The sequence below is a fragment of the Micrasema longulum genome, unplaced genomic scaffold (assembly GCF_059751315.1).
Source record: "Micrasema longulum isolate JH-2025_06_02 unplaced genomic scaffold, ASM5975131v1 h1tg001842l, whole genome shotgun sequence".
Taxonomy (NCBI): domain Eukaryota; kingdom Metazoa; phylum Arthropoda; class Insecta; order Trichoptera; family Brachycentridae; genus Micrasema; species Micrasema longulum.
Window position 1 is genome coordinate 378,900 of NW_028279016.1, and position 15,794 is coordinate 394,693.

Sequence of the window (15,794 nt, forward strand, 5' to 3'; positions counted from 1 at the left end):
GTACGCGTATGTATGTACGTATGTGCATTTGTGTGTGCATAAATGTTCATGTGTGTATGTGTATATATATTTATGCATGTTCATGTGTGTAACATAAGTGTATATATATGGATATGTGTGTGTGTATGTATATGTACATATGTATGTTGTATTTGTACATTTATAGTCATTTTTATTTCTTTTTTCATTGTTTTATATTCACTTACTGTTTCTTCTTCCTTCCATATTTTTCCACCCCATTTCCTTTGACCCCTAGCGAACTGTACGTTTTGTTTTTCATATTTTTGTTCCTATATGAAACCCGTAATTAGTCTTGTTATTTGTTGTTAATCTTAATATATTGTTTATAACCACTGTGTTGGTTTCAAATCAAAAATATATTAAGTGGGTTAAAATTAAAAACGCCCATTTCCATGATCACTGTTTTCGGGAAGATCAACAAAACCGGCAGCGAAAAGACTATTTCTTTTAAGTTCAATGTGTAATTTGTGCGTGGTATAACAAGCAGCGAAAATACTATTCATTTGAAGTTCTTCAGTGTTCATGGAGATTGGCGTTTGCAATCATCTGAAATGGACCTATAGCTGGATAAAAAATACGGTTGGGACATGTTTCAACTCCTCAAATCTCAATGTTAGGTATCGCAAAATTGTGTTTTTACTGAAATTTTTATCTATCATCTTGCCGTCATACGAGTATAGCATAAAAGGTCGATATACTCCAATGAGGAAGTTCAGTAGGATTTTTAATTATTTTTATGTATCGTATTACTAGCGCTATGATTTTTTAAAGTTTTGTATTTTTGAAATCACTTCGCGTGTGACGTCTTAAGTTCTCTTCCTCTTCTTTTCGATGGGTTCTGCTGATTCGTTAGTTGACTTATCACTAACCAGAAATCTATTACAATTCTCTCATAATTGGTTGATTCAAAAGCACTAGTGATGTCATGCAAAGTGGTTCGTTTTAATTGAAATCATTTTTATTTATTTTTTCATTTATTTTCAAAAACCTTCGCCGTATTATTAATGCTCTTATTTTTACCGAGCGTCAGAACATATTTTTTGTATCCAATTTCCCGCAGGGCTGAACTTCCTCGTTGGTGTGCCAATACTGATGCCTATGCACAATTAATTTCAGATAACAAATAAATAAAGGAAAAACAGTGATTTCTGACAATGTTTGAGTTCTCCAAATGTTTCACTGACGAATAATACGTTTTTCTTGATTTTCTGTTCGAGAGTTTTCCTGTTCCAAAACGCCAATTTTAATCTTGATAGAATGATAATTATTGTTTTTTCAGCTTTGTATTTTACAGCTGTAAATGTTTCCCACAAATTTGAATTTCGCTGTTTCCGGTTCGTCAAAGTCGACATCTGAGTGAATCACACTAATTTACAAATATGTCGACTATGTCGTCCAGTATCGTGTCCATTGTCCGGTGGTACAGATGAAGCAGTGCGTGTGGACAGTGTTGTTCAGAGTATATTGTAATATGGTGTGCAGAGACTACTTGTCGGAATAATCGAGGCGTTTTCACGAATCGGTATTTCCCCAGCATGCAAATTACCCGTTATGCATAACAGCGAAAGAACCGTGAGTCTATACTCTGCACTTTCTACCATCTCAATGCATTAACTATTCATCAAAGAAAACACTATTAAATACTTAAATTTCTCTCATTTCATATTTATACGTTTGTGTATTCGGAAACGTATCGTGCGTACATTTCTGCAACATTTATTTCCTAAATTGCCAATCTTTTTATAATCCAGCAATTATCCGCTTGATTGTGGAAAGATTTATCCATACGCATATTTCTCTCATCGAATAAAACATGCCTGCGCCTGCGCAGTAAAATTTGTAATTTAAAAAAAAACATATTATAAACTTGATACGTACTATGGGAAAGTTTTTTATGTTGTTCTATATGTCTTTGTGCCCGGGTGTGTGAAGAACACAGCTGTGTGTGTGAAATAGAACCGGAATCGAGGACAAGTGTTTTCCACTCGATGGCTAAAAAATTATAAAAGTACATTATTATTATTTTACACTTTATATACACATATATGAATATATGTAAAGGCGGGCATATAGCAAGGCAAATTCTTCCTATCTACCCAAACCGTTCAGTTTGAGAAAATTACAAGTACATGGACATATTTTAAGAAATCATACTGAATCTTATAATTTTATGCAAAATTAAAAACAAAAATAAACACTTAACTATGAAGAGAGAAGAGGAGATGGGAAGGAAAGAAAAAGGTGAAAGAAAAAACTCAAATTTTTTGATAGTGACATTTCAATCCTTATTTAATTTATTTTTAATTTTATTCATTCATACAAAAACATACATATTACAAAAAAAAAACAATAATAACGTATCCCAAACTCTTTGAGGCCAAGGACCCTATGTTGAGTTGGGATACAACATAATGAAAATTGGAAGCACGTACATAATTAAATAATAGCAAAAATAAAAATTCAATATTATTACATAAACATACATATATTTCAAAGGGCATCTGGACAACACGCTTAATAGTATATAAATCTATGCAATATCTCGCAGCAGTCTCCTACAATTGTCTCTTCCCTTAGACAAAATCCAGACTTGTACACTCCTAATAATGGCTTTCGTTTTGGAGAACTTTATATGTTCATCAGGGACATTGAGCATTCTTGTAAATAAAAAGGGAGCGTCTCTAACATTAGTGGGTAGATTATTTCACAATCGAGCAGCTACTACTGTGAAAGAGGAGGCAAGAAAATCAGAGCGGTGAATTAGTATTAAAAGAGTTCTCTCGTTACTAAAACGAAGATATAGTCCGTGTTGTGAAAGAGGTACATCGAGTGGAGATAAGTCTACCTCGTAGCGTAGTGGTTGGCGTCTCCGCCTACCATTCTTGAGGTACTGGGTTGGCAGAGTGGGCTTGAAAAATTGATTTTAAAAGTTGTAAGTCTAGGACTGATCTCATTAACTGAAGTACGCTGAATTTGGCTTACCAATGCAGCCCTCTATGTGCGAAAAGGGGAATAATAATTATTAAGGATATGATTATAAATCAAATTTTATATATACTCGTATTTGTATAAATACTTAAGTAAAATCGACAATAAGGGCGAAAAATGACCTCTCAAATTGACAGGCGTATTTTTTTTTTAATAGATTATTAAACTTAACCAAATTTTTATTTTTATTTATCGTATTATCAGCGCTTTTATTTTTAAAGTTGTGTATTTCTTAAATTACTCCGCTTGTGACTTCTCAAGTTCTCTTCCGTTTCTTCACGGTCAGTTTTGCCGATTGGTCCGTTGACTTACCATAAACCGGAAATCTTTTACAACTCTCTTATGATTGGTTGATTCATGATGACGTTCAAAGTAGTTCGTTTTTATTAAAATATTTTTCATTATTTTTTTCATACATTTTCAAGAAACTTTTGCGTACCATTTGATGCTCTAATTCTTACTACGCGTAAGAAAAAAAATTAACATTCAATTTCCCATAGGGCTGAACTTCCTCATTAGTCTGGGTGTTGTGGTGTATTTTTCATATCTTCCTTCCATATCCTCTCTTTCCCACCTGCTGGCCTCAATAATTGAAGCTTTATTGAAGGTTTTCTTTTTTTTTTTAATATTGGTACATACGGAATATAGAACTAAGACTATGATTTTATGCAAAAGAAGCGAAAAAAATATATTAAAAGAAGAAATTAGTATACCTTCTAAAAGAAAAACACGAGAAACGTCCGCAAAACATGTTATATTTTTATTTAATCTTGTATTATACGTTTGATTATTTAAGAATTCAATTTACGACCAAAAAAACATTGACTATATTTTGAGTTTGTCCAAATTTATGTTGACAAGGACTAGATGCAACCCCTAAGGAGCTGTTAATACTAACAAACATCAACAGATCGAAAAATAGATGGAATACAGATGCTCAAATATAGTAAGAATGGTGACTATTACACAGTGTGTAAAGTGGCCACTTAAACTAGCCAATCTAACTTAATGTAACATTCTATTTTTACTTCATATGACTCTATTTCACTTTCACACCATAGATTTCATAATGTATTCTAGATTTAGTATATCTACGTACAAGGTATAAGCTATGCCTGTGTGGGATTTTTTTGGGATAATAAATATAAGAAATGTACTAAAATGTAAACAAAAAAAATAAATATATAAAATGAAAGTTAATAAGTCCTGTATATGCCTAGACTTCTATATTACCTTCTCTAAAATGCTCTTCATCTCTGTTGTAATATGTTAATAAAAAAAATCATGTTACAGTGCTGAAAAAATATATATTGCCTGTAAATTATTCCGCTAAATCCCAAAAGGAACACTCCCACACCACCAAGAGTCAAACTAGAGGATGGGTCATGGTGTCTACCATAAACTCTGAAATCGGTCAAAGAAATTTCAGATTTTTGGGCCCAAAAATACTCAACATGTTACCCGAACATTGCAAAACTATGACCAGGATTCAATTAAATAAATTTGTGAAAAATTGGTTATTGGGTTTGGGAAGAAAAAAATTGGAAAATATACTAAAACACGTTTTATAAAAATACAATTTTTTTTATTGATTAATATAAATACATAATTGATAAATGTTTTTTTTTTTACTTTACCGTCTACTTTCATATTTTTTAAATGTTATAGCTGTTACTTTCCAAAAAAGAGACTAGCTCTTGTGCTTGGAGAGTGAATTACACTGTTATATTTATTTAGTCATTTTAAGCTATGTAATGAAGAATATACATGAGAAAAAAGTAAAAATTATACAAAATACAAAGAAAAACAGGAAACAATAATACAATACATTTATAATAATTCAAATAGAAAGGTGTTTTTACGCAGGTTCAAAAAAATATTTAATTTTACTTTGAATTTATTTACCGATATATTCGTTTCAATAGTTTTTAGTTCATTGGGCAGATTTTTGTTATTTTTTATTCCTTTGAAAAAAAACTATTTTGACTATGACTTGTGTGGAATATGGGAATTTAGATATTATTTTCGTATCTGAGTGACTTATTCGTTTCTAATTCGTTTTTTTTTTCTTCTTAGTAAAATTTGTATGATAGAATTTATTTTGTTAATAGTATCCACTGTATGAACTTTAAATAATGTATTTAGATTTTCCGTGTGGTATGTTCAAGGTTTCTTTAAAATTACTTTGATAATTAATCTTTGTACTATTTTAAAAGGGTTTAATACATTGGCATATACACCAACCCTTATACTATATTTAAATATAGTTTAACTGCATAATCAATTAGTTAGTAGATATTCATGTTATTGTTTATTTTGCATAAAAATGTCTGCCTTAAAACAGGTTGTACCTAGTTAGGCAGACTAGACATAATCCAGAGAAATATATTACCTAAAACTTGTAGTAGATAAAGAAATTGTAATTTTTATTACTAAACCGTGATTATTATTTTTTATTTGTTTTATTTAGAGATTTACTTGCTATCTTTACTCGGCTTTGTATTATTAAGATGTGCCGGTTGCAGACAGTTAGGCGCAAATCCAGATATCATTTATTTATTTATTCAAAATTACACTAGTTTACATATTCATGAACTTATTAAAGCTATTTAGACTATACCCGTGCTAAATCATTAAAATAAACAAGAATAAAAAATGTCGTTATCTAGATTTAATGTGTTGTTACAAAATAATTAGTTAAACGATTGTGATATTTTAGTATTAAATAATTTAATTGTATAAATAAAACAACTTTGTTTTAAGTCCACTGAGTTTATATATTTAACACGACATGTTTCGGACACGCAGTACTGTCCATCTACAGGTGTATTTAAAAACCTGTAGATGGACAGTACTGCGTGTCCGAAACATGTCGTGTTAAATATATAAACTCAGTGGACTTAAAACAAAGTTGTTTTATTTATACAATTCAATATGTTATTCCACAATGTTAACGCCGAGTCAATAAATAATTAAATAATTTAATGGAAAATTCTAAATTTAATCTAGAATCCAGAGATTATTTTAGGAAGAAAATCTATAAAGCAACTTTTCATATTACATATAATCGCATGTTTTGTAAACATAATACATTTTTTATAAACTACTTGCGTATTATGTACTACCATTTTGATAAAGATAATTAATTTACTCTGCTTCTTCTTCTTGCGGTACCTTGTCAGGTCCCCCAGACGTTGGCGATCACTACAGCGAAATCATCTCGGTCCTGCGCTACTCTTATATTCCGCAGCCAGGACAACTGCTTATTGGCTGTACTCGCCATAGTGATTCCTGGGAAACGATGACCAGAGTGGTTTACCGTTGCCTTCTCTGGTGAATTTATCTGTCGGGGTTGCCTATCCTTAGCTGGTTGGTTCTGGTTTGAAGACGCCAGGAACTCGCCTTTCATCTTCTTGTTTTCTGCTGTGATCACACCGTTATGAGTGTGATCCCATTGCCCATGGTTCGCGACGTGTACGCTAAAGAGTTGGACTAATCAGTAGTGTTGCCGGTGGAATGCAACTGGGCGTTCGCAGCATTTTCTAGAACCACACCCTCCAGCAAGGTGTGATTCACTGCGACCCTACTGACAGTTCGAACCCTGATTGACTTTTGAATGTATTATATTCGATTCTAAAATTTAAGTACAAGATTGGACTAATAAAGTTTTTTTTTTACGTTAATCGATGAAAAAATGAATAAGTAATTATCAGAATTAGGAACCTACCCGCTTCTTTATTAAATATCTCCTTTCATCCATGTAAATTTTCATCTCCTTCATCTCAGAATACAGAGCTGTGTGCGAAATAAAAAAATAACTTAAGTGGAGATAAGTGCGCCTCGTTGTGTAAGTGGTTAGCACGTTCACTTACCATTATTCAGGTCTCGGGTTCGATTTCTGGGAGAACGGACGTTAAATATTGATATTAAAGGTTGTTTAAACTGCAATTTTTATTTTTTTTAAACTGGCACCAGAAGTGTAGGACTGATTACCTGACCTACACATTACACATGATCGAAATACGGTAAATTTTCATTATCAATGTAGTGTCCTATGCACCACTGGAAGCGGAAAGGTGAATGTTGATCATTTTACCTCTTTGGATTGTACAACACTAAGGTCAGATAATTTTATAATGCCAAGGTCTAAAAACTATTTTTTATTAATATCCCTACAGAGATGAGGTAGAATTTTTTTTTTTTTTTTTTTCAAATTCAGGATTATGGATATTCGAGCGTTTACAGGGCTTATGACCTGTCATTGGCTGGGTTAAGTGGCCTTTTTACGTATTTACAACATTCCCCATTCCGCTTATTAGCAAATATCGACACAGGTAACATTTTTTTGATTTTTGTATATATGTTATTAAATGAGAAACCATTCACAAGCGTGTTGGAGCGCCACCTATGTATTGATATTGAAGTTAAGTATTTTTAATTAGCATATTACTTTATTTTATGTATTTAAGACTCTTCCGAGTTAAATTAAGTACTAGTAATCGCCTGCAGATGACAAAAAAAAAAAATCTACCTCATCTCTGTAGGGATATTAATAAAAAATATATACCTACTCCCCCTTGGGAGAAATCCAGATTTGTGTACAAAATACACGTACCAAAAAATAATGTTGTCTAAAAACTATTTTGATAACTAAATATGATTGCTTATACATATTTATTTACATTTTATCTATAAAAATAATACGCCAATATATTACCACGCTTCTTAAGCTCCACTGTACGTTTTGATACCGTGATACAAACCCATACAGTAGTGTTACCGGAGAATTTCATTGCGATTCCACTTATTTTAATTGTGTTTATTCTATGTAACAATGAAATAATTTACACGATTTGTCTTTTTCATTATTTTCCATGGTGTGAAACGTATTATCTAAAACATAATGTTTGTTCTTATAACTCTATAATAATAAATACATTTTTCCAGTTTTTTATCGTTTATTAAATATGCCTAGGTATTCTTTATAATATGAAACACTTTATACATCAATTTACTATTAACATATTACAACAGAGATGAAGAACATTTAAGAGAAGGTAATATATAAGTCCAGGCATCTACAGGGCTTATGACCCCTGTCAATAGCTGGTTTATGTGGCCACTTTACACACTGTGTAACATTCACCATTCTGCCTATATTTGAACATCCATATTCCTTCAATTCTTTCATCTGTTGATGTTTGTGAAGTTAAAGAGCTGAAACCTTTATTTATGCAGGTGAGATTCAACTAATTGAATTATTTCACCTACATACTTACTAGGCAAAGCCTGAAAATATTATTTTTTCAAACTCAAACAATTGTTGATAAATTACCTGGTCCATGAAGAAGTATAGAAATTGAAAAAATAATATTTTCAGGCGTTGCCTAGTATGTAGGTGAAATAATTCAATTAGTTGAATCTCACCTGCATAAATAAAGGTTTCAGCTCTTAAAATTCATAAACATCAACAGATGCAAGAATTGAAGGAATATAGATGTTCAAATATAGGCAGAATGCTGAATGTTACACAGTGTGTAAAGTGGCCACTTAAACCAGCCATTGACAGGTCATAAGCCCTGTAGATGCCTGGACTTCTATATTACCTTCTCTTAAATGTTCTTCATCTCTGTTGTAATATGTTAATATAAACAGCTCCCCAGGGAGTTGAATCCAGTCCTTGTCTACAAAAATTTGGACAAACTCAAAATACTGTTGACATCAATTTACTATTTCTTAACTCTATTTAGTCTCCACACAGTATGGTTTAACCCATTATGAGATTGCTCGTCTTTTCTGGTATTCAAAGTTTGTAATCATATCACACTTCTTAGAATAGAACGCTAAAAAAAAATATTGAATGCTTATAATTATTTTACATTATAAAGAAAAACATTTTTATAGTGACTGTGTGATCGATTGCGACTCTGGTGAGTACTTTTTATAAGTTATCTTTTATTTTGCCTAAAATCACTCTTAAAATTATTCATTTTTCTTTAGTAGAATCAATAATAAGATATGGTATAAAGTCGTGGGGACATTCGACTAAAACTAATATTAAAATGATCCAGGGTCTACAGTATTCTATAGTTAAGCGAATTGTACCTGCAGAGATTTACGAACAAAGAAGTAATAATGATCTCCTGTACAAAACAATCAAAACTCTGCCTGTTCGAGGACTACTGTGGCTTTGCATCATTTTGGAACAATTTCATAGTAATACATTCAAGTTTCCTCTCAAACATAACCATAATACACGCTTCACGTCTAATGATGGCTTGGTAGTACCAAAAGTATGTAATAAATATGGAAATAGAACTCTCAAATATTTAGTACCTAGAATTTTTAATTTATTACCAAAAGAACTTAAATTTAACGCACATTGTAACAAGAGCAAAATAAGAGAGTGGCTACTCGATCAAGAGTTTATATATGAATAGTAGCTTAGGTGTAAATATTTTATTTTTTCATATATTTTCTTGTATTTAAAAAATAAATGTATATATTATTATTTGTATAAACATGTTTATTCTGATCTTTCCGGCTGTTAATTTTTATATGTTATTCATTGTTTTTATAAATGTAAATAATATTATTAAGTCAGTATAAATATAATCTTCACCAACAAGCTACAAAAAGTGGCTTGGTGGAATTTTAATTTTAGTAAAAATATAACAAGTGATTTTTTTTTTAAATTGTAAAAATGTATAATTATGCTATTAAATCAAATAAAATAAAAAAAAAAATTAAAAAAACTTGAAAAGCTTAAGTCCGTTTCACATAGTGTTCTGCGTAGCGGTTACATAATAAAAAGCAGAAAAATGTTTCTAACACTCTTCGCAACCTGATTCTTATCCAACTGTTTTCATTTGCCTTAAATCTTTGGATAAAAATATCTAACAGAACACCTCGTGGAAGGTTTTAGGCAATGTAAATGTCTACAAAAAATATCAAGATACGCTAGGGGGTTGGTTCACAAATATGTGCTCAATGCACCATTGGGTGCCGAAAGGGATGATCATGATGATGTACAATGAGTTTTGACTTTGTTTTTCTCCTTATCGGTGATCTTATATTATTTATCTCTGGAAAGCGTAAGACTGATCATGTTATATTCGTGTAACAAAAAATATCAAGATACGCTATGATTGGTGTACCAATTCAGTGCCCTATGCACCATTAGGTGTGGAAAGGGAATGATAATGGTGATTCATCTCTGGTTTCATGCATGGTATTATTGGATTATGTGTATTTAGGTCAATTTTTCAGGACACTCACTACAACAACCAGCAAATACTAAAATACAATTTCACATTTACTTACGAAAAAATACATGAATTACATGCAGAGTTAGGGGGATGCAAACACCACCTTGTCCGAACATGCACTAAAATTAGGTTAATAATATTTAGTGATATGTTCCAGAATAAGTGGGGGGGGGGATAAGGAAAAGGAGGGCACTAGGAGGTAGAAATGTTTCATTTTTAACTTGTTTGTGTCTTCTATTTCCATAGTTTAAGTAGGGAGGCTTTTCAAGTTTATTATGCCTAAATAATATGTATTTTTACTGAAATCGCTGAGAATTAAACTATGTTTTGAAATTATTTGCAAGTGTTAAAGATGGTTAAAGTGTTAAATGTTGTTTTATTGTTTTCTTAGATCAACTGAATAATCGGTTTTTTATTTTATAAATATTGTCTACGTAAAATAATTGTAATAATGAATCTAGTTTTGTGTTGAGAGAGTGGATATATATTTTCTATAAACACTCTTACTTGAATTGGTGACGTCTCTAGTTAAATTACTCTTACTTGAATTGGTGACGTTTCTAGTTCAATTACTCTTACTTGAATTGGTGACGTTTCTAGTCCAATTACTCTTACTTGAATTGGTGACGTATCTAGTCCAATTATGTATGCTTTTTACTGGACATTTTCTGAGCGCCACATCAGAATCTTGAAATCATTTCAGATAGGTATCAGATCTCATATCCAAATCCAAAGACAGGGCATAATATATTGAAGCATGAGAAAGAGTTATTTTTCTTCCGTTTACTGAAATATGAAGTCTGGTTGATACTCATAAAGACATTCTTAAATGCTATCAATAAATATTTTAACTGGTTCACATATTTATGCAACACGCATAAGCTCCACGAGTATGGAGATGGAAAAATATATTTTAATTTCTAAATTTGAAAAGTAGTGGCGATGCGTGAGCTGGTTCTCGGCAGTAGGTATATAAAAATTTGTAAATGTCACAGCGCAAATGGATGCAAGGAAATGGAGTGAAAGGACTGACCTTTTTGTTGATTTTCTTGTTTTCTCCAAGCTTAGCTGCGGCAGCGATACTGCGGAGCAAGCGGCAAAACTTCAAACCGAACATGCAATTCAATCGCGGTCAAATCGGACACTGACCCCAGGTGGCGAAATAATCAATTAAATAGTCAAGAACTATAAAGGTGCAAAAGGGACAGGATTCAAGTGGGCGAGAGAAAAGGAGACAGGCATAGGAATTTATTTGCGCTGTGACACATTTTCAATCGGCCTAACCAAGATGGTATAATAATACGGGAACATAATAATATATAATATTTTTATTTAGTTTGTAAAATCAGTTTCAACCATAAACAAATAATTACCAACTTATCTATGTCTACTGGTTTCGAGATGTATCCGTCTCTTCATCTGGACGCCAATTAAACCAACATGCAAAACCCACTTCACACCTTCACGATGGTTGTTTCACAAAAATATAAAACCAACACGACATGCATTTTACTAAGCAATCCTTACATTCACTAATTAGGTTATGAAATTATGTTATGTTGTGGGAGACATAGTTGGAAAAAGAGAGGGGCGTGAGTTTAATAGGAATAGGGTGACCATTACAATAGAACATCGTATAACGAGTTATACTAAAAGGTTGTTTGATTATTGATTAAAGGAATACTATTTTTTAAAGCTTTCTTAACGTGAAATATTTTCATATTATTTACTATTAACCCTTTATCATTTGTATATAAGATTTTAACTCTTGTATGTTTATTGAAGTCATGATTAAAGTTGATTAGGTGATTTGCGAATTCGGAGAAATTGTTATGGTGAAGACACTTCATATGGAGAAATGGAGTCAATCTTAAAAATCTCTAGTCCACAAAAACGTAGAAATCACATTGACTCTATTATTTATGTTTAATTTAATAATTGGCTTAATTGATGTTACTGGAACAAGTGGCATTCGATATTCCGATCCACCGGTGGCGAAATAATAATGTGGTGTTCCTTAATCAGCCCAGCACAAACTATGGCTGGCACGCACCAATGTCCCGATTGTGTCGCATTGTAAACTCGAGACAAGGGTGCAAGTCTTTCTAGATTAAATCAATCACTAAGATAGACCAGATCTTGACTTGAGGTAGTAATTATTATTTAATTTGTTGTCCTAGCTTTAATTTTCTGTATTTGTATTTTATTTTAATGGTGCCTGTATGTATTATAAGGATGTGTGTTTGTCATTTTTTAATGGACAAAGTCCGTTAATTAAATATGTTCTTTAACACGAATATCAAAATTGTTCTTCCAACGTTGTTTAAAATTTACGGAAGAGTGGTTGCGTTAGTCTCTTATTATAGGTTTTTCATGTTTCAAAAACAATTAAGAGAACGCTGACTGCGCATGCGAGAAAAGTTAAGTTATAAGAGAAGAAAGTTAGATTTAAGGCGATTAATGGAGTCTTCATACGTACGAAATTACAGGTGTAAGCTTTGCTCTGTTTTTGATCGATGATAGCATATAACACCGTGAGCCATATAACAAGACTAATAAATGAGACAGTTTCATTTTCGATTCTGCCACGCAAGGTAAATGGCGTGTAATGTTGAATCAAATCCATTATTTAGGACCATTATTATTTACTAATTACTGCTGAGAAATGAGTCGAGGCCGACTAACGTAGGAACACGTACCCGTGACCATGGTTGGCTTGTGTTCACGTCTACGGAATGCATCCAACTCCTATCGTCTTCGATTGATCTCGAAAATCTATTGTGCATGAAGCTGCCGGCCATTTTTTTCATCTTGCGTACGCTTTCTGCATATGCATTTGAATTTTATATAAATCTCATAAATGATTGTGGCCAGTAGAGTGACTGTATCATGGTTCTGTATCTATGTACGAGTATGTACATCGATAATGATGCGTGATCGGGCCAGCTATCATTTAATCCTAACTTCTTTTATAAGATGGTAGTAATTATATATTTTAATGTAAATGAGATGTTAATCTCTAATCTGCTTTAATATTAGAAAATCTTTTCCATGCACGTTATTATTAATCATAGATATTTTGCCGCGGTGAAATGAATTTTCATTTTATTTATTTTATACGCCAAGACGGCTTTTACATGACAGGTACAAAATTAAATTCAAGCGCTTCATGGTATAACATGTCAATATATACATGCATGTAATAAATATGTATCTAATAAACATATATTTTTTTCAAGTAATAAAATATTACATCAAAGTAGGTAGGTACACAATCAAATGTTTTTTAAAAATTACAACAGTTTTAGGCAAAAAAAATCAGTGTACGGTAGATATTATTCATGTGTAGGTAAGTAAAATACAAAAAGTCAATGTGATTTTTTCAGTATTTGAATAATGAAAGTTATTTTGATTTTATCACCGTAAGCATTTTATTTTAATTTCTAAAAATGAGCATTGACGTTTACTCTGCGGTATTTGGGTTTCTTAACTTTGATAATATATTGAAAACACAATTAACCTCTTTCTTTTAATTCCGGAGGTTGGTGAAATATATTGTTTATTATGTGGACTAAAATAAATTTTTCAAATATTTTTTTTCCTAATTGTTTTGAATATGATATAACAATGCATTTAATATTTATAAAATTGCATTTAATAAAAGGTCAAAAATAATAGAATCAAATAATACAGACCTAAAACTAAGAATAGTCCTAATCAAGACCTATTTATGGAGTATCTTGATATGGCTGCGAGACATGGTGCCTATCCGAAAGAGATAAACGGAGACTAGAGGCTTTTGAGATGTGGTCCTATAGAAGACCACTAGGAATTTCCTGGAGAGACCACATTACAAAAAATCGAAGGTGGAAGGCACCTGCTCAGGACCTTGTCCGAAAGGCAAGCGAGATGGATCAGCCATGTAATACGTCAAGAAGACCTCCTGCATGTCATAATGGAGGGGATGACCGAGGGGACAAATTCTAGGGGACGCCCACGCCGAGAGTACCTGGAGGACCTATTAGAGGACGTTCGCTGCTCATCATATGTTGACTTTAAAAGAGCCGCACAAGACAGGGAGGAATGGAGGAGAAGAATGAAGGTAATTGCTGCCAGCCAATCCCAGGATTGAGACCAGAGAAGAGATAACAATGCGTATTATTGTTGTTTTATTTAAGTAAGAAAGAGTAGGCAGTGTATGCGTTCTGGAAATACACAAACTGCGCCTTGATATTATTTATCATACAAACGACATAGCATTTCAACAATGTTTGAGTATGTCCAAATGCTTGCAGACTGGCTGGATTTTCTCCCTAGGGAATTATTCAAGTTCGAATTTATTGCAACAAAGAGGGAAAACGGCCACTTAACGTGGGTAAAGTGGCCACTTAAACCAGCCAATGACAGGTCATAAGCCCTGTAAATGCCTAGACTTCCATGTTCCCTTCTCAATAATGTTTTCCCTTTCAATAAATTTAGACAACGCATTTTTTTACAAAAGTAATATTTTTCAGGGTTCACGCGACTTCCCTTTACGACAATTTATTGAATAATAAAAAAATAACTTATTTGGCCTATACTTTTTTTTAGTAAGAAATAAATATTTGCGTTCATATGATTTACCCAAATATTTAATTTAGATGGCCATTTTCAACGAGTTGTAAATAACTCACTATTAGAAAATGGATATCAAGTTGGGGTAGAGTGGGATTCAAAACACGGACCTTTGGTCCATGAGTCCGAGACACTAGCCACAGGACCACAACCCGATTTTAAATATGTTTCTTGTTATTTTTTACTATCCATTCAAATTTATAAACCAAAATCTAAATAGCGCATAATTAATAATAAATAAAGGTTTATCGGTGCATTTCTAATACCTATGTAAAAAAGAAACATTACGAAAATCACCCTTTTCAAATAATATCATATGCCCTCTCATCTCATTCTCCGCGCTATTAAAGACTCGTTCTAACTAACACTTACATATTTATATATATATGACTCTAGTAATAATGTTCCCTTTATTTCCCTTACATTTGTCCATTTATTTACATTTGAACAGAGTTTTGATATTTTTTTACTAAATAAAACTTTGGTTAATTAAATGAAATTTTCATAAGACAACAACTCAGGACTTCCCGTCTAAAATATTTTAAGCAATATTTTATACGTGAAAAACAACTTTTATAGGTACATACAGTATATTTAAAATTTGAAATACATTCGAGTATTTGCTAATGTATCGAATTGTTTTTGTCATTGTTCGATTTTTTGAACCAATTTTGTAATATTTTAATTGTTTATTTATAAGGCCAAAAATAATTTTGCAGGTAAAAAAAAATTCAGAGCCCTTATTGAAAAAATTACATACACTATATTTATTATGATGATACTGTTTAACTTTTTTTTATTGATTTTTTCCTATTATATTTACATAGGTTTTCAATGTATGTAAAAAATAATAATATAACAAAATGATGAGAAAAGAAAAATCCCACATAGGCATAGCCTGTG

The 15,794-nt window shown here is 31.9% G+C and overlaps 1 protein-coding gene across 1 annotated transcript in view; it reads left to right on the forward strand.

Annotated features, from left to right (window-relative positions):
• Positions 1-1,417: 1,417 nt before the first annotated feature.
• qua (villin like protein quail) overlaps positions 1,418-15,794 on the forward strand; it is a 47,384-nt gene continuing 33,007 nt past the window's right edge. Inside the window, exon 1 of the mRNA XM_088238249.1 lies at positions 1,418-1,593. Coding sequence (XP_088094375.1) covers positions 1,573-1,593 — 21 coding nt within the window. The 5' untranslated portion in view covers positions 1,418-1,572. The remainder of the gene's footprint in view (positions 1,594-15,794) is intronic.